Raw genomic sequence first — 20,412 nt, 5'->3', positions numbered from 1 at the left:
TCTCTCATGTTTTAAGTACATGACTAATATCCACCGTGTCCTCGCCACTGAAGGTTGGTTCTTCACCATGAAATTATTTGAATAAGAGCAGAACACTCAGGGTTGTGGAAGTTAATGTATACAGTCCTGTCTCCAGTCTCTTAAATCAAAAAAGTTTTTGCCAGTGTGAACAGTTTAAAATGCAGCAGGATGGTGTTAAGGGTTCTCAGCGGGCCTGTGGCACTGGCCAAGATGAAAATAATACATCAAAGTCATATTAAATTCAGATTCATTCTCTTTTTTCCCCATCAGCCTCAGGGAGTATCAATCTTCTCCATGCTGCGTAGATAATGCAGACCGGAGGTGGGAGGGGTTGAGGGGTCAGAACTGTACCGGTTGATGAATGGTACTCAGGATGTGTGTGAAGGACAGCACGTTTTCAGAGACTCAGATTTAAAATGTACTAGTTTACCTATTTGTTTAAATAAAATATGCAATGTTATGCTTAGCATTACTTCACACCTTGATACAGATTCTGAGTTAAATTTAGATCTGGACATGGAAGGTGAACATAATTCTAGCTCTTTCATGGCCTTCAGAAGGTTTTTTTCCCCCCAGAGTTTCCATAATTAGCTTCATCCATCTTCCCATTGATTCTGACCAGATTCTCCCGTTTCTGCTGAATAATAGTATTTCCATAGCATAATGCTGCCACCACCATCCATCACAGTAGAGATAGTATATACTGGGGGACAATCAATTGTGGTTCAACACTTTGAAGTGGGATAAAAAAGTTATTTTGGTCTCATCTGACCAGATCACTTTTTCCACAGCTTGGCTATGGATTTTATTGAAGTGAACCACTTCTCTGTTGCTCTGACCTCAGAACTTCCCACTTGGGCTCTTGATCTCTGCAGCTCCTCCAGAGGTACCACGGGCCTCTTGGCTGCTTTTCTGATCCGTGTTCTCCTTGCCCGTCCTGTCAGCTTAGACGGACAGCCATGTCTTTATAGGTTGTGGCTGTTACTCTGTATCTGGATGATTCATGGAACAATGCTGCGTGAGATGCTCAAAACTTGTTTTATGACAAGTATATTTTGTTTATTTTATTTTAATTTAATATACAATTTCCCCTTTGGGATCAATAAAGTATTTTTGAATTTAACTGAATTGACTAACACGCCCTGCTTTAATCTTTAAAACGACTGCATCCCAGACCTGTCTGCTGTGTTTCTTGGCCATCAAAATGCTTTTTATACACTAATCTCCTCTATAAAAAAAAACTCTGAGCCTGTTGAAAACAGTGTATTATTTTTCTCCCTCTTCAATGAAATATATTGAATATTGAATTCAAAACTTCAGTAGGATGAATAGACGGACGGATGGATGATAATTTAGTTAAAGGATGAACATGAAACAGTTTTATTCTCATAAATCTTTGTTTCTTGGTGAATATAAACTTCACATACAACGTACGACTTCAGACGAGCAAAGGTCAAAGAAATGTGTGGTTGCTAAGAAATCTTTATAAAAGTACGAAGAAACTAGACCAGGATTAAAGCGACAGCAGTTTCCACATGCACCTATGTCACATATGAAAAAGAATATGAGAGCAACTCAATTTAGACTGATTGAGTAATAGCTTGATTGATTTAATTAAAAAACGAAACGGACTCTGGTGGAAGAGAGCAAATCAGTTCACTACCCAATTTACTAATTGACTAAGCCCAGAAGCCAGAGAGCAAACCTTCTGATGACGAAGGTACATCGCTCCCTCCAACCTCGCAGAAAGCACCATGTCATGCCCCAACAAATGACCTCGGGGCCCAACCACTTACTACATTGCCTCAGAGAAAATCAGTTATTGACATCATTTTTCACGAGCTCAACTGTAAAGGTTAAATAAATGACACTGTTCAATAATGTATCATATGCATCTATCACTGGTTGAGATTTTTGTTCTAAACCAGGATATTCTCAGGGCAAAAAGAAAAAAGCTGCTTCACCCAAAAGGTGATCAAGAGAGGGGTGAACATGCCTTTGTTTTATCTGTTCTTGTTAAATAATCTATTTAATGCTCTTATTTTTATGTTTATTTCTCTTGAAAAATGTTTGCAGTTCACCATGAAGCATGATGGAAATGTACTTTAAAATGTTTTCTTGGGGAGTGCAATTTATTAGATTTTCATTGCTAAAATTATCTGTGTCCCAGCAGCAACAATACATGATTTAAAATACTTTAATTTTTTTTTAAGTAAGTACCTGTTTGAAAGTGCAGAATGACTCATAGTGTTCTACTAAACAATTGACATCAAAATCAGAATGCAAATGGGAAAAGAACAAGCTCACAACATATCCGTGTAAAAAGAAGATGGGAGACTGCATAACAAAAGAGCAGCATGATAATTTATCAAAAATGGCTGATTTGAAGCATCTCGTTTAATGTATTTGTCATATTAAAAAATTATCTTTTGGGATAACTTAAGTGTAAGAATCATGCAAAATAGCATAGTATAATAACATAAGACAAGATGTAATAGTTGAAAATTAAAAAAAAACGTCAGCTAATTCCCCACATGATATTTTAAATACACTCTCCGCTGATCCCAAAAATCGTGGCCAAGAGAATAGGAACATTCTTTATATAACACAACAAAATATCGGCAAAGTAGTGCCGCTCTTTCGGCTTCTTACGGCCATTCACGAAGCACAAGGACACGTTTTCAAAAAGGAAGCTGGGATCGCGTAACTGAAGTGTGTGTGGAGTAGAAATCACGTATCGACCGTTTGTACCTTCGTACGTCATCATTCGAGTCGCCATGACGGGTTTTCCCAAATTGTTTTTACTAGTTATAGCCATGACTTCTACTTGTTCAAGTCAAGCTAATTTGTCTGTGACCGTAACACACCTGGTTTGGAGTCAAACACGACGGTATTTACAAACGTTTGAAATAGCTAGCAGCTTAGAAACCGAGTGGTCCCTCCTCCCCCCCTGATGTGCTGATCAAATTACAGACTTAGCCTGAATTCTACACCACATGATTTATATCACTATGTCATAAACAGCGTTTCCTCTTACACAGGAGTAGATTTAAAAACGTACTAAAGAGATGAAATGCTAACCATTTTTTTCCATGTTACGTGATGGTGGGGGAATTTTCTCCATGGTTATGGTTAGACACACCTACTCCACAATGCAATATTTGATATATATACTTAATTATAAAGTATATAAACATTAGTCTTCTTACCTTATAAAAAAGGTGTTCGCTGGAATTACACCGAGGGCGGCCACTCTTTAATCATTAAAAGTTAAGACGATAAGTCTGGTTTGCATCCTTGTCTGTTTGTGCAGCCGACCGCAGATCACCCTATGACCATTTTTAAAGTGAAATCAACTGAATAGAAGCAATACTAGGCTACTAGCTGTCTGTTTTTGACAGGTTTTTACAGGAGCACCAAGTTGTCTTGACCATGTCTATGGCCTTGACATCCGTCATGGCGGAGTGGGCGGAGTTCTGGAGAGCGTGATGTGACGTGCAAAGGGTCAATAGAGCTATGCATAGAATTAAGTGTCAGTGTTTTTTGAACTCTTAAATGCTCTCTGATGGCATCATTAGAGTTTGGCGATCTTCAGTCAGTGTCCACGATCCAAAACCAGATCACACACTTTTAAAGCTATTTTCAGTGCCTTGTATTCTCTGTTCAGGATGTGTGAGCTCTTTCCAAGTTGGAATAAATCTGCATGTCTACCAAATTATTTTTTGTAATGCAAATCATTGTAATGCAATAATTCCATTATCAGTCAGGTAAACTCTGACAAGAAAATGGCTCCTTGTAGATACACCATAGTCTTGTAGGTTTGTTGATGACGAATCCGAATGCATAGAGGCAAAATCAGCTTGTTGGTAACGAATGATTTAATGAAAAAAATTATCAAAAAACTTACAAACTGTGGGAAACACAAGGAGGCAGAGCAAAAACAAAAACAGGGTGAAAATGACAGCAGGGAAATTACAGGAGTTGATAGGAGGAACCAGCAAGTAGTGACTGAAAAAGAGGCGCTAAAGTACTGGGAGGTTGAATGCTGAAACAGTGGACCTGGGCTGATTACCTAATGGATTGAAGATGTGAGGGGAGAGAGCAAAAAAGCAGACTCAGAAGAGAAAGTGCCACAGGGGCCAAGGGAGAGTACACAGGGGACTAGGAAATGGATCCAACAGAAAAGCAAACTAAAGAATAACTATACACAAGAAATAAAATAGAAACACTAAGAAAGGACTGAACTAAAGAAAAACAGGAACAAGACTAACCTAATCAAAATGAGAAACTAACACAAAATAATAATGAAAATGGAATCAAATCAAACTACAAAACAACTCAATAACCTGGGATCCCAACAACAGTTAACCAGTTAACTGTTAACCACATACAACAATACAATTTCTCAATTATGTGACATTGAAACCTTCCCAGAGCTTCAATATATTATTTAAACTACCACTTGAATAGAAAACTAGAATTTCCTTAAGATATAGTTAGGGGGTTGTAAAATAAACAATGCTAATATTTTGCTTCTCAGCTATGAGCCACTAGAAGTATGAACCAACCAAATTATTGCAGCTTGCTTTATTATTTACATTTCCCCCAACTTGCCTTAATTAAAGCAGAAAGGTTCAGATTTATATGAACCTGTTATGAACATTTTTACTGAATTTTAACTGGGCTGTCAACACTTTATAGTCAGTAATCAATCAGTTGAGTGACAAATTGCAAAGATTTTATTTTCATATATTTTATTTGATAAACTAGAAATCAGTGCTGTGGAAAATTTTTTTGCAGAAGAGCTTCAAGCAGTGTCCCATATTTGAATCTGGAATCAAAGTTTTTATAGTTATTTCCAAAAAGCCGGCTTTCCAAACATGCCAACGTCACTTCAGGTTCGTATGATGTGTAACCCATATATGCATATGTCGTGACCATATTTCCAACATTCACTGCACTACCGACTTTTATAACTGTACTATGTGATATGGAAAGGGGGGGACTAGCAAACAAAAAGAGGCAAAGAGGGAAAATCAAAGAGACAGTGGGCGTGATTCAGCCTGAAATAATCCAGAGAATGCATGTGTTGCATCTGTAGAGCAAGCAGATCCATTGTAAGAGTTGTCATCGCCACCTCGGTACGGGAACTCGGCGCTGCTTGGTAGGGTGGCACCGGGCGCCTTGTGGTGACAGCGTGACAGCAGGATCCTTGGGTAATTAAAGCAGCTCTCTGCTTCGTACCCGTAGGGCAAGTCTGCCGGGGAAGTCGAGATCATACCTGGCCCACTCACACTCAGCAGAAGCTGAGGCAATTTTCAACCTCAACAAATATTCTTTTCCCACTGTGCGTTTATGGATAACAGCATTAGTGTGATATATGTAGTGCATGTGATAAAGCTGTGTTCCCAGCAGCTAAAAATAGCAATGACCTGTGTATGACCCACATTTAAAATACAGGCTACACACACACACACACACACACACACACGCACACACACACACACACGCACACACACACACACACACACACACACACGCACTCACACACACACACACACACACACACATACATGCTCCTGTAAAATTAAAACCTATATTTCACCAAAATAAATGTAATCTTATGTGAAAGTCAGTTAGAGTGAAGGTAATTGATTAGTTTGAAATTCTGAGATGGGCAAACGATAACCAGTCAGGGCCTACAGTATGAGTGCAGTATGAGTAAGCATTCCCACTGAACTGATCTGCCCAGAGGCAATACACCATGCACACAAGTTAAATGACGGTCTACCAATTTGCTCTCATGAATATTAAGCAGGGCTGTGACAGTAGAAAGGGCCGGCTGTACGCAAGCTGCTGATCCACACCGACAGATCTGTCCTCTGATGTCTTGGAGGGGCGGGTAACAGTAAAACGAGGCCCCCACTCCAGATGAGCCTCCTTCGCCTCCTCCTCCTCCTTTTACCTCCGTCTATTTCATGTCTCATATGAACCAGAGTGACTGCCCATCTCATCAAGAGGGGGAGCTAGAGACCCTGGACTGTTTCTTAGTGAAACTGAGCAATAAAGACATTGATGTCTAAATTATGCTCCGGCAGCTGATGATGATGATAAGTGCAGAAGATTGGATCTGATGAGGGATTATATTGTAGCAAATTATAGCAGCTCCCTCTGCTGCTGATGATGATGAATAAAAACCTCCACTAGTGGAAATCTAATATTGCTGCGTGATGTAAGAAAGTCGCTGAAAGGTGGAGGGAAATCCGCGGCTGTGATAGAGTAAATAAAGCAAATATTGCATTCAAGCCGCAGCAATGATTCCCTGCATATTTACTCTGGGTTGGATTTCAGCATGAAAGAAAAGGCTGCTACTGAACTGCAACAGCTAGTGCAATGACAATAACCTATTTAATTTTTTGTTTGTTTGCCATACTTACAGTTTTATGTATTCATTGGAATATATGTCGAATATTACCAAGAAATTGGGAGAAAAGCATTGCTTTATTACCTCAATGTAACCTATTTGTAAACAATAAAGCCTTCTTACATGGAGAGAACAGGCAAATGAATATTAGAGGTGCTTTATATTTTATTTAATCATTTCCGCCATAAACAAGATTTAGTGGCAGCTGGTCGTGAAGATCAGAAAAAACAGCCATGAAGATATTTAAGTAAAGATTGCAGCAACTTTAATGCATTATATTTATTAGCGTCCCTGCTGTGTAAAGGATGAAGTAGTGAACAATAAAAGAAAATGCTCACTTTCATTGTGCAACCGTTTGAGCAGTAAACATATTTTCTCGCAGAAATGAAAGAAAATCTGCTGTCTTTATTTGTGTTGCAGTGCCTTGCAACAGTATCTGCAATTGTTAATTCAAAGGAAAAAAAATGTACATGAAAAGTGTGACGTGCAATTGTATTCATCAAATCAAAGTCAATATTTTGTAGGATCACCTTCAGATGCAAGTCTGCTGGGGTTTATCTCTTGCAGCTTTGCACAATTTGGAAATGCTATGTTGCCTCATTTTTCTTTGAAGAAGTGCTCAAGCTTCATCAACTTGGATGGAGGATGTCTGTGAATATCAATATAAGATCTTTCCACACATTTTCAATTTGCTTTAAGTTGGGGGATTGGGTTGGCTATATTCTAACACAAATGGTTGCGTTTTGATAAAAAAATCATTCCACTGTAACTCTTGCTGCATGTTATTTTTCTGCTGGAAGTTAAACTTTCATCTTATACCTTTATATTTAACCTATTTTCTTCACAAATTTTCCTACAATTTGTTCCAGCCTGCTGGAGAAAAGTGCACTCATATCATGATGCTGCCACTGCTTTCTTCTCTTCCCTCTTCCATAAAGAGCAGACCTGAAGAGAACAATTGATAGTGTCCTGTCAACAGATTCTCTTACCTGAGCTGTGGATCTCTGCACCTCCTCTAAAGATACCATAGCGACCCAGGCTGCTTGGGGAATTTATTCTCCTCTGGACTATTTTATGTGTCTTGGGAGGTTCATAGTTGTGTCACACATCTACAAATATATGAAAAACAGTACTATGAAAAAAAAAAAACTCGAAGTTTGTGTTTGCAATGTGGCAAAATGTGGTATGAACACTTTTGCAAAGCAATGCACAACTCATTAGATCACTGCTGTCCCAGTTTAGCCTGCTGAATTCCAGTTCTACTCGGAAGTGGGAAATTCCAACTTTCCAGTTGGAAAAATCAACTGGAATGCCCTCTGAAGTTGAATTTTCCATTAAAATAAATTTTCCAATAAACTGATGTTCATAAGAGTTATTACAAACAGTGTGTATGGGTGTAACAGTGTCGCCATGTTGAAATTCCAAATTCTTAACAAGAACGCTCCGACTGACGTCAAACCCAGCTCTGAGTTCTCCCTTCCCAGGTAACTGGAACTGAACGTAATAGCAGAACGGTTGTACAGTCTTCTACTACATTTAAACAACTCTGATGGAAACACAAGAACCTATATATAATTAAATTGCCTCAAAAAATAATCTAATGGTCAGCTTGCACTGCCTGCCTTTATAACACGATTAGACTGCAGCATTCTTGCTGAACAGATGCCCATTAGCAAAAGCTCTCCTTTAGTTAGACACGTCACATACCGGACAATCAAACTTATTATGTCACCAGACATTGGGTTAAGGGCCGTCAGAGATGCTGCAGTCGCCGGGGTCTGCTGAACACCTGTATGTTACAAAAGGTAAGAGCATCTCCACTGAGGTTTCTGAGAGGATGACCCAGCTCAGACAAAAAAAAAAAAAACTCTTTCAGTTTAGTGGTATTTTTACTCATTTCTCTATGGAGAAACGTGGTACAAGGAAATTTCGTGTGCTTGCTTGTAGGCTGAAGTGATTGCTTCCTTTGAAAGTAGAACTGTGAGCTAAATGAAGCAACTGATTCACTCCACATAATTCAGTATTGTAAACAGGCCTCCATCATGCTCCTGGACAGAGGCACTTCTTCCACGAAAGCTGTCCTGGGCAAGTCCAGTTCTCGGTGCCCCCCAGAAAAAACTGTTTTGTACATGCAGCTTATTACAACCGAAAACATATTCACAGCTACATCTCTTTTTGATAAAAGGAAGTGCGCTGTTGAAATACTGCAAGAGGAATAATAAGGCCAGCGAGGAGTGCACAACTGCAGACCTTGAATTGTGAGCTTATCCAATTAAGCAACGTCAAATGCAAAACTGTAGCTAAAGCAAGAAAAAAAGGTTAGAGTTTTTTAGTTAGATATAAAATTACTATTAAATCAACCATAGCACTGACTTAGGAGACTATTTTATACTTTTATCATCATTCAAAGGCATAAAATGAACAACTATTTGATGTTGCATTTTTTTTCCCTATTCAGTAAACTAAGCTAATTTTTTACATGAAACATTTGATTCAAATTTATGTTTTTTCAGGTTTTCCTCTACAAAGCCATACTGACAAAGTTGCTCAGCTGCTCAAAGTAAAAACATTATTTTTGGTTCCACTTAGTCATTTTTTTTGTATTTTTGGTTTCACTCAGTAGTCACCCACAGTTGTATGAAAACAGGCTTTTCAGAGTTGTGATTGCAAATACACCCCCAGCGAACGGCTGTGGGCATTTTAATGTAAAATTAAGATCCCTACAAATGTTCCCCTGGTTTGTAATGTTTTGAATGCAGTTGTTTATGAAGTTGTGACCAAAAGATTACGTAGGAAAACATTAAATTAACTATTTTCCTTCTCATCATCTTCAGCAAGAATATAATTCCACACTTTTTTTGTATGCCACATCAATCAAACATCAAATAAAAGAACAAAAGTTTTTCTTTATGTTCACGGATCATCTTTTCTGTCTGTGACTAGGCCACCAAGGGACTAAAGAAGGGACGACAATCGAAGAGCAAGGTCAATGGGTGTCCAGGCGTGTAGTGTGCGGAGGTCATCAGTTTGTAAACTTAACAGACCTCTAAACTTCATTTGACTTTCATGTAAGTTTAAGTAGAGAGCAGAAAAATGCATGGAATGAGTTCTTATGGCTAAGAAGACTCTCTGTAAAGTTCGGGGCAAAGAAAAAAAGAGCATGAAAAAGGTTCCACTGTTTCAAGTTGCGTTATATGCCTTCTCATCTAATATTAGACACCTAAACCTCATGGAAATCCTTCCCAAAAGAGTTAAAGAAGCAAATACTAGACGGCCATCATATTGCACCTTATGGATAAAGAATGAGTATGTTGTATGACATTGTTCTGGTCATATATCTAATTGTTTTTGAGTAGTTTGATCAATTATAGCCTTGTTTTCCTTCAGCTTTCTGTCTCCCGGCACCATTCTGTAAATTTTTGCTGCACTTCTGGAGTCTGTTACAACTATGCAGTTCTCAGTGCAAATATCTCTCAGGTAATAATAGAATTACGGGTCCGCTGTGGCCCTTTGACGATCCAGCGCCGCTCCCTGATTTGTCCAGGAACCGTGCACAGCGAGCAGCTGGCCGGGTGTGTTAATGTTGATGTCACAGCAGCTGGCTTTTCTCATCCTGTTAGCTCTGCCTGCCATTATCGGCCCCCGCCCCCTCACCTCGCTCTTTGCTTCTGTAAACTGCCGCTGTGTGCCGTGCTCATTTTAATACTCCAGACTCATTTGACCGTCTTTATGGACTTATCATATTAAACATTTATCACTGCAATTTCGCTAAACCAAGCATGTTTATTCAACACTTAAGGGACCACAGCACGGCTCCTTTTAGCACCCCCTCCCAATCCCCAGCGTAAGACGCTCTTATTTTCTCCTTTTCCTCCGTTATCTCTCTCTGTTCCTTACTCCCTCAGTTCCTGCAGCTTGCTTCATATAAACCCCGTCTTCTTTATGTGGCACTGACTGAATAAAAAGATATTTATGTACAGTTTCTCTCCTCTCATTTCCGGTCATCTTTTCTGTCTGTGACTAGGCCACCAAGGGACTAATACCATATGAAGCTTGGCAGTGAATCAGGCACAAATGTATTCAGGGCATTTAGTGCTTTAGATAAATTGGGTTTCAATTTAATCATCTGATCAAACACTTATTAGCATAATCACTTTTGGGAATGGATGGTCCAGATAAAAAGACCCATGAAAGACCTCGTCTATGTGTTGCCAAGTGTCCTGTCAACACTTAGCAACACAGACAATGGTGCATCACTGCTACATGCTTCAAGAAAACCCTGCACGGCCTCGTCTAAATTACCTTTTTTTGTACAAACAATAGCACTAGTTCTCTATTTTTGTCAACAGCACAGCAACAGCAAAGCGATCTTTTCGCTGCTAGATTACCCAGCAATCAAACGTACGGCTGCCTAGCCCCATGCCCTTTTATTTGATCTTGCACAAGATGGCTTACTGCAGCATTGCACCTTGCGCTGAGCAGAGGAGGTCTGGGAATCTAGGAATACCACAAAGTGCTAAGATTATTGACAATGCACTCAGTCTCACACCGGGCTGAGGGATCAATGGGTGGCTAGAAGGGCATAAATCAGACTCCTGTGGCTCCAGTTGATGTCACACCCTCACCCGCCCTTCCAGGTCCCCAATTAAAAGCTCACATTTACAGCAGCATGTACACACAACTCACAATATACAGTTAAAAAAAAGTGTTTGGAGAGTCACATAAACAGCAACAAATACACAAGTAAAGCACCTAATTTACACTTCTTCTACATATACACACACCCTAATCCACACATCCTCACACTTCACCAACAAGATGACAGCACTTTAAAAATGGCGGGCTAAAAATAACCGTCACCAACTTGGTCTTAAATCTTAGCATCTGTGCCAGGTTTAAAAATAAAGAGCAGTGTCGAGAAACCAAGCTGGACCCATTTGTCTTTCTGTCACACTGTCTATCCAGCTTTGCCTCTTCCATTATCCCTTAGCCTACTTTAATATCTGGAAGCTGGGCAGACGTGATGGTGAAATGTCCACAGGAAAAACAGCCCTGAATATTAGGATGACTAAAGCAGCAATGATGACAAAATGAATGAAAACATGTAGTGAAGTTACGGATAAATTAATATTCGCACACAATATCTGTGGTGTGCGTGCGTACGTGCGTACGTGCGTACGTGCATACATGCGTGCGTGTGTGTGTGTGTGTGTGTGTGTGTGTGTGTGGAAAGGCTCGCTTAAATTAGTGTTGGAGATGCTGGTTTGCAGAACTGGCATCGTGCATCATGCTCAGGCCTGAGTGGCAGAGATCAATTCTGCCTTTAGGCCGCTGAGTTCAAAGCCTGGTCCTGCTATGTGAAGGACTGGATTAAGAGGCAGTATTTATGAGGTGCAGAGCGAATGTTTCTCTGTATGGTTGATAGATAGGAAACTCACAATACCTTCACCTGGTGTCCTTCACAATGAATGGTGAAAAGTAGGGGTATAATCGGAGATCTTTGGATATTAAAATGCCAAGAGAGCTCCATCTGTCAACGTGCTGTCAACATGTGCTTAGACTCCAAAAGATATTTATAATCACTTTCAATCAGTTTCAAGTTAGATTTTTGTGTGCTCCATGTACACACAACCACTATATAAACAAACTATTTGAAAAGCAGATGATCTAAATGGATAAAAATAATAGTAATAACAGTTATAACAGTGATGACAAAATGGTGGTGCATGTAGTGAAAACGTATTTACTCTTACAGTATTCTTTTTCTTATCTCCAACTTTTTCAATCAAGAAATATTTTTCGTAGAACCTTTGAGGCAAAATAAAGTAGAATAAAATATGTTAACAAAACTGAAAAATGGACATTTTGAAATTGGCTTACTCAAAGTCTGGACCTAAATCTAGTTGAGATCTTAAAAAACCATTCATGCTGGAAAAACCAGCAATTAAAGAGCTAAAGAAAGTAATTCTGCAAAGAGTTGGCAAAACAGCAACGTAAACACTGTTTAAATACATTCCAGGAATACATAGTTTGTCATTTAAAGCAACAGTTATAATAAACTTTTCTGACAAAAGCAGGCTGTGGTCATTTTACCTCTTCATTGTGGTGCAATAAACTCTGCTCTTGTGAAACAATAAAAAAAAAACCCTACAGGCTTATTATTTACATTTTAAATGTTCTATTCTGCTTCTCTTAAGTTGAATGTATTTTGTGTTTAATGTCTCTTTTGTGCTTACAAGAGTGGCAGTAACATAAGCAATAATAAATCATTGCTAACCTGTGAAAGAAAATCAAAGACATTACAAAGTATAATACAAAAAAAAACAATAAAATGTCTTTTTACTAATCCGTGGTTGTGTGCGTCAAAAAGTAAAATAAGAAGGCAAATTTTATTTAAAAAAAATTTAAGTCAGTTGACTGTCAAAAAATTACCTTTTTTTTCTTCTTTTTTTTACATTAGTGGCAGTGTCATTTAATTCTACACTATTTATTAGTGCAGACAATACAAGGCATACCAGTGGCTGGTAAAAAAAAATCTTACTCTTTGCATGGGGCTGCTCTAAGGTTATTAGAAAATATATCAAAAAGCACTTGAGCTGTATGGTGAGGCAGTACATCTTCCTTGATCTGGACTGTTCCTACCTGTCAGATGATGCTTTTTACTGGATCCCTCCACTACAGTACCTGTGCAGCTCAGCACAATAATATAACATGTCACTTTGACAGGTGCTGAGTGAATTAAAAACATCCTTTCTGCTGAGGAACCCTGTCAGAGAGGGAAACCCACGCCAGATGTACAACAATCTCACTTTGCACGCATGATCAAACACCTACATCTGGCTGCCGAGGGCTTTGCCGCTCTTCCCCGCAGATGCTAAATGATATCGTTAACATTTTAATGCAAGAGACATTTACACGCGGGCTTGCGCAATTGCACCTCTGATTCAGTGAAATCCAGACAGACACAGTGTGATCAGCAATTAGATTTTACATTGGGTGAAACATACACACACACACACACACGCACACACACAAACCCACCAAAGCTTGCTCCTAATTGGAGAGCTAGACAGACTCAAGGAGGAACTGTACAGTAGAGTAGCCCTCATTACTGAGCTAAGATGTATGAACTGGGGGATATCTATTATGATCACACATCAGGGTGTCCATTATCCAGCATTAGCAGCTCTTTCAGCTGGAATCGTGCAACGTAACCCAACAAACTAGCGCATAACTCATTCAAGTGAGCAAGAGGTAAGTGCGCTTGGAAACCTAATTTAGTCCATTAGATATTCATATTGAAGAAAGACTGCACAACTTGACTGTACCCTGTTTGTTTTCATGGGTAAATTTAATTTCAGTGGGCAGCTATCAAAGTCCAATTGTTAATTATTTGGCAAACAGTCTAATGACGGCGAGTGTGGCTGTAAAGCAGCAGTCTAACTGTGGGCGCTGCATATCACCGTGCATCTTCATGCAGACTTGAGAATCACCTTTAAACTCCAACAAATGGGCTTTTACAAGTACACTGCCTTCATCACCCTCATGTACATTTATCACCTCGCAAAGTCCAGCTTGCTCCTTCTACTTGGGGCCAGATTTAATCCATCTATCCCACCCATTCCTTCCAACATCTCCATCCATAGTTTCAGGTTGCTAATAATGTGAGGTCATGTAAAATTGGCAAGCTAACCGAGGCTGGCAGCTATTTAGTGTGCTGCAGGCTGTTCTGGAAGAGCTCCCTTAGTTCAGAGTGTATATCTGTGTCTGTGTGTGTGTGTGTGCGTGTGAGTCAAAAGGTCAAAGCTAATTGAGATCAAAATTTGATTGCATGATTTCATGACCTCTGCATAAATGCTCGTTTATTGACAGCAAAAGAGATAAGTCCTTTTTAAACCACGAGCAGCGGGCTGAAGCACCGCGTATGTGCACAAATCATCACAGCCTTTGTGGGGGCTCTGTGAAACGCCCTGTCTCATTATAGCTTTCCAATGAGGATCTGAATAGGCCAGTTTAGCTTGCTGTGCTTTTGCCTAGAGGCAGCTTTCAGGCAGCTATTTCATGTTTTTTTCTTCTGTGCTGATGACTACATTTGTAAACTCAACTTTGGTGAGAGCAGGCGACAGCAGAAGTAAAAATGTGACATATTGTGAGTGTGTGTCAGATAAGACCCAAGACTCAAAGCTCTCTTTAGACCCATTTTCGTAATAAATTGCAATTGTGTCATGAGAACAGAGCTAAAACTAACAGAAAAAAATCGTCTATTTTCAAGTATCAAGGTTTGGAAAAGTTACTGTTTCAAAATCACACTTTTTCAGTTGAAAATCCTTTCTTAACGAGACACCAGAGATGGTGTCAGAGTGAAAAGAGTTTTCCCCGGCAGTGCTGAGCATAGATTGGTGCCCAGCTCCAATTGATGCTGCAGGTTGCAGGTCAGCTAAGTTCTTCATCTTTTCTGTGTTTACAATTAAGACAGAGTTGTCTGTTTGGTTCCAGTCACTGAAATCTCTTGACGCTCATGACGTGGAAACTAAAGGAGCACCACTCATCACTCTTATTAAGTTATATTGTTTTAAAACCTTTGATGCCAAGCTTTGTGTGGCACATCTTTAAAGTAGTCTGGATACAACAGCAGATAACCTTACTAATTAAGGTTATAGAGAACTACTAAAAATAAGAGTTATTAGCTTTATTACAAGCAACTAAATCATGTACATTTTGGACAATTTACATTCTAGCACAACAGTCGCATAGGAATCTCTGCCCATTTTTCAACATTGTAAATGTATTTTATTTTTTTATACAAATGTTGATGATTGCTTATTTATCTGGTTTAGGTAATTCACAAAAATCAGTTATTAAAAATTAGTCTAAGTAATTTTATCAGGCATGTTAATGCAAGAATATAATAAAACATTAGTTTTGTTTTGAACCAGATGTGACATTGACATGACAGAGTTAGAGCACCTGTGTTTAAAACACTATTCTGGGCTATTTCAACTTTTAAAAAGGGGTATTATAGAAAACTGACTTTTTCTGGGTTTCACATTATGTTATGTTATTCCCTTATCAAAAACATACCTGAACTGTTGCTTTTATTCCTTCATGCATGTTTGAGAAATCCTTGAAGCTCCCATGGTAGCCATTTGGGAATGCCGAAACACTTGCTCTGCAGTATCCAGACAAGCTTCCGACTAACAGAGCGAAGCCCCTCTAGACTAGTGTCAGCAGCAGATAGCAAACACCTGGTAGAAATGTGTGCCTGCTCAGGTCATGATACAAACTACTTCTTAGTCCAACGATTCTAAGAACAGGTGCAAACAGCATCTGGAGAAGCATTGTCGTGATGATGTGCTGAAGGTGGAGTGTCAGAAAGAGCAAGAGCTACTTAAAGAGACAGAGGTCCCATTTCAAGGCGTCAATTTACAAAGTAAAATTTTCATGTCAAGTTTTATATATACAGCATTCTTATAACATCTGAAGATAACATAGTTACTTGATTGTGCTACAAAATGGCACTAAGTGAATCTTTAAACAGCAGATTGAAGTGGGTAACAGCTGTAATTTCCATGTTGAGGTTTATTGACTGTTTAGTTCAGTAAATTGCTGGATTAAAATAATATGCCTGCATTTTTAGCCTCGTTAAAAGGTGTGTAAAGATCTAGGCTTAAATTGGAATTTAAAAGTGAAAGTTTATAAGATGTCTAATGCTTTTAGAGACATATGTTAGTGGTAGTGAGGAGCACAGGAAACAGCTGGATCAAAATCTGAACCCATCTGTTGCAAACACATGCTTTTAACCAAATGAGCTACATGTTTGCACATGTTTTGAGGCACAACTAAGTCCAGAACTTTTCATGCGTTTCTGTCATTGTTTTGTTGTCCTTCCTGTATAACTGCCAGACTTTTTTAACACATAAAACTTAAACTAAATTCTCTGGATGCCCGAGAGACCTCCTGTCAGAGATGTATGATTTCTACCTAATGAGAGCAATTCACAGAGACGACCTCAATGCCTGATAGGAGTGTAATCTTTTTGGTTGTAAACGATGGTTCACACTGAACACATCATGGTTTATCTTTGTAAAATGAACTCGACATCTACTCAAGAGATATCTAGATGTCTTTTCGTCAAAGCAAAGCCTATGCAACTCAAACTTTAAATCCTGTTGCCACCTGCCAATATAACAGTGATTTCTAAGTAAGTCTTTATATTCACCATTTTTCATTACAATCCATGATTTTCTCAATTTTAGCTCCAACATAAAGAAATTCAACATCGGAGCATCACATTATTCACAAAAAAATGTATTAGCTGGTTTCACTTTGTGTTTCCTGACATTTCTCTATTGTTTAGGATTTCTTTATGGTTTTCATGAATACTTTTTACATTGTGTAGGACTTTTTAAAATAAACTTATAACAGAGCACAACTGCCTGGTCACAAGATGTATACAGGCAGTCAAGATTTCTGAACTCTTGTTTGAACACCACCTGAATTTAAATATTTTGCTATGCGACATGCTTGGCTGCAACATGCCTGGGCAACATGTTTAGTATATGCTGCGATTCATAGACTTGCATAGCAGCTTTTTGTGCAGGCATCTGATTAAAGCTCTTCACAAGTTGGGTAGCACAACAAAATGGCAGAACCAGATCAAAGTACGGAGTGTCTTAATAACAACTTCTTAATGCTCCATGCAAGCGTCATCAAATGCACAACAACATATAGGTTTTCTAGACTGCATTGTAAGTATAGAATTTAGTGGGGGGTGTGGGGAGGTGTTGGGACGAAGCTCCCAACATCCATTACACAGGTTACCATAGAGACAGGCCAGCGAGAGCAGGCCCAACTAGGAAACAGCAAGAATTGTCTGGAATTCAATCTCTGTGCTGGCTTCAATCTGCAAGGTCATTCATTCATTCTGACAATGACTGCTCAGCCGATGAACACCTCCTTCTCATGATAATCAACAAAACATCCAGCCGCAGAGGACAAAGTCTCACAGCCAGGCTCTGCTACAGTGATGGAGAATTCAGGGAAAAGCAATGGATGGAAATGTGCTTTATACAACATCTTAGGAGACATTAGCACTGGAAAAGTACGACGTCTGCCACTGAGCGCCGTCTGCGGCTTAATCCCTATCAGTTATTTGCCACAGGCCCCCTCAATAATCCCTTACGCAATAAATGGACACAAGCTTGCATGGTGGTTGATCTAATGTCAGAGCCAGATGATTATGATTAATGAGGATTCCTTATTGTTCCTTTATGAGTTTCAGCACAAGCTGGGCTGAGGGAGATACCATTTTATATGGAGTCGGTGTCAATAAACAGCGCCGACCAAGGGCTGCCTCGGCTCCGAAAAAGAAAAAGAAAAAACAGTCGACAGAAACAAAAATCAATTTCGAAGCCATATTTTATCATTCCGGCTAGAGGGGAAAATCCATTTTGGGGGACACACTTATCGCAGCTCCTTGATACAGTAAAACATATGCATACCTGTAATTCTCAATTTTGGCAATTCTTGATTCGTAAATTCATCTTTTCATTTTAACCCTTTTTTTTCATCCAAAGCCAGCCAACCATTGGCTGGTTCTCTTTCGGTACGGGAACGAACCCCAAGATGTCGCCCTGGTGTTTTTCTTATGGATGTGTTTCCATTTTCTTTCCCTTCTCCTTCATCTAACACTCCCTTTGCTTTCCCCCTGTTTTCGTACACACCCAGGCAGCCATAATCCCTCCCTGTAGAAGCTACTGTGGCCAGTACGTGAATGCAATAAACTGTATCAATTTTCCACCATTGATTGTGGATATACTAGACGGGTGCACAAAAATTCTGTGCTTAGTAACAGCAATGTGCAGTGCTGCACAAAAATGCAAAAAGAGCATGAGTTGTAAAAATTACTCATTATTTGAAGAGCAAAAGGAAATCTGATACCAACATTTATTTATGTAGGATCTCCTTTAACATTGTGCTTTTATACTTGATAAATTAACTGTCTTAATTATCCTAAGCTAAGATCTTTAAACTCTATTTCAGAAATAATAAAACTGATCAAATCAATGTGAAAATGTCATGCGTCAAGCGACGCATGACTTAAAAATAATCTTGATGCAAAAACAAAATGCATGCTTCAGGTGTCTAATTTTGCCATTTGATCACCTTTTCATTCATTCAAACCAATGTGAACTTGAAAAATATGTTCACAGTGGGGGAGGGGGAAAGGGTTAAACCAAGTGTCCATTATATTAAAGACGTCACTTATTACTAAGGGCCACAGTGGAAGTAAGATGACAGGATGAGAACTGCTTTGCATTACAAAAAATAACAATAATTTGATGCAATTCAGTTCATCAAAACTTTAAAGAAAAAACTCAATTTATCAGTGCATTTACGGTTTTATCTGTGACATAAAGCCCACAAACAACATTGGGGTTTCGTTTGGCTGAGAATGTGCCTCTGAAGGCCATAAAATGTGTATTTTTGCAGGAGAGCTTGAGGGATTTATCAGTTCAAGCCTCGCCCGTCTCTCTCCCTCTCCATCAGGGGTGTCAAGCCTTTTGACAACCGTACAAAATCCATTCCATGTGGGTCACAGGTGACCTTCCATACTCCCTCCTTCAGTCATTTAGCAGTCTGGCACTAATTTGTTTTTTGTTTTGTTTCTGCTTTCTGCATAAGGTGACAGATATTTAAGTGGCAGGTTAAAAACTTACCATTCAAGATGCTCTGGAGGAAGATAAAAGCCAATATCCACATGCCCTGCTCCGTTCAATCCCCCTAAAGCTATGCTTTCTCGTCTTCCTCCGACCGGTGCCTCCCTGGGTTTCTCTTCAGTGCGCCTAGTGTAAGGTTAAACATTTGCGTGTGTCTTGAAGCGAACCAGTCCGGGTCTCTATACTTTTTTAATTGAATTTTTTTTTTCTTTCCTACTTTTATTTCGCGTCGCTGACCTATGTCTTTGCTTTTATTTTATTTTTATTTATTTTTTTGCGCTTGGACAGAATGAGGCTCTGTGATTGTCTTGGGGAGAGCGCTGCGCGCAGACTCTCCTCTTGTGCTCCGCGTCTTGCTGCTTCTCCCTGTTATTCAAAGGGGATGCTGAAGTGGTAAAGCCCAGGTGTGTGTGATGCTGAGTCAGAGCCGGGTCCTGGTGCCAGAAATAATTTCCCAAATTAGTCCCGAGCTAAATCTCCAAAACAAATAAGAAGAAAAAGGAAGAAGAAGAAGAGAGAAAAAAACATCAAAAGCTTCGATTATCTAATTTAAACAAAAACTCTCGGTTCATCCTTGAGGGGAGAAAAATAGTTTCAGACAATTAAAAATAGTCCAACTAATAGAGCAACGAAGCAAAAAAAGTGGAAAGAGGATAAGACAATGAAAAAGACGCTGTTTTTTTCTGACTCCAAAGTCACACCATCTTCACCGCCTCTTTGCGTCCAGCAAGGAGCGACCAAGCGCATCTTCCCCGCTGTCGATCTCTAATCGCAGCCTCACGGAGTCTCTGAGCATTACACAGAATAACTCTCTCCCCCTGCCCCTGTAGACGCTTTAATTCCTCATTGCCTTAAAGGAGCAGAGGCGGCTACCGGTCCGTCTTGAGGGCAGGACACCAGGAGGAGGAGGTGTGAGAGAACGCGCTGAGCGAGGCATTTGCATTAAGGAAATAAGGCACCTGACGCACCGAGGCGCCAAGGATTTTTACGCACGGGGTTTTTATCAGCTCACGGAGAAGGCGGTGTCTGTTTCTGTGCAGGTGTACTCATCATCCAGATCTGATATTGGTTGATCTAGAATTCCAGGGTGTATTTTCTTTTTTCTTTATTCATTTATTTTACCCCAGGGGCGTCTCCATAAAGTTTCGCAAGGGCTGTCTAGATGAGGGACATCAATAATCAAGAGCTGGCGCACAAAATAGTATTTCTATGGAGAAACTAAAATTTATGTTCAATCATGACATAAGG

The 20,412-nt window shown here is 39.4% G+C and overlaps 1 protein-coding gene across 7 annotated transcripts in view; it reads right to left on the bottom strand.

Moving 5' to 3' along the window:
• dscamb (Down syndrome cell adhesion molecule b) overlaps positions 1–20,139 on the bottom strand; it is a 123,591-nt gene extending 103,452 nt beyond the window's left edge. For 2 of the 7 annotated variants that reach the window (XM_081614259.1, XM_008425290.3), the window contains exon 1: positions 19,165–20,127. In XM_081614259.1, coding sequence (XP_081470385.1) covers positions 19,165–19,207 — 43 coding nt within the window. In that variant the 5' untranslated portion in view covers positions 19,208–20,127. Of the gene's footprint in view, positions 1–19,164 lie in introns of all 7 variants that reach the window. The other 5 variants (XM_081614260.1, XM_081614258.1, XM_008425292.3 and 2 more) reach the window with 5 other exon arrangements.
• Between the last annotated feature and the right edge of the window lie 273 nt (positions 20,140–20,412).

This window comes from Poecilia reticulata, chromosome 13 (assembly GCF_904066995.2).
Source record: "Poecilia reticulata chromosome 13, P_reticulata-male-v2, whole genome shotgun sequence".
NCBI classification, from domain to species: Eukaryota; Metazoa; Chordata; class Actinopteri; order Cyprinodontiformes; family Poeciliidae; genus Poecilia; species Poecilia reticulata.
The sequence above is the reverse complement of the archived record's forward strand: the minus strand, read 5'-3'. Positions and strand labels throughout refer to the sequence as shown.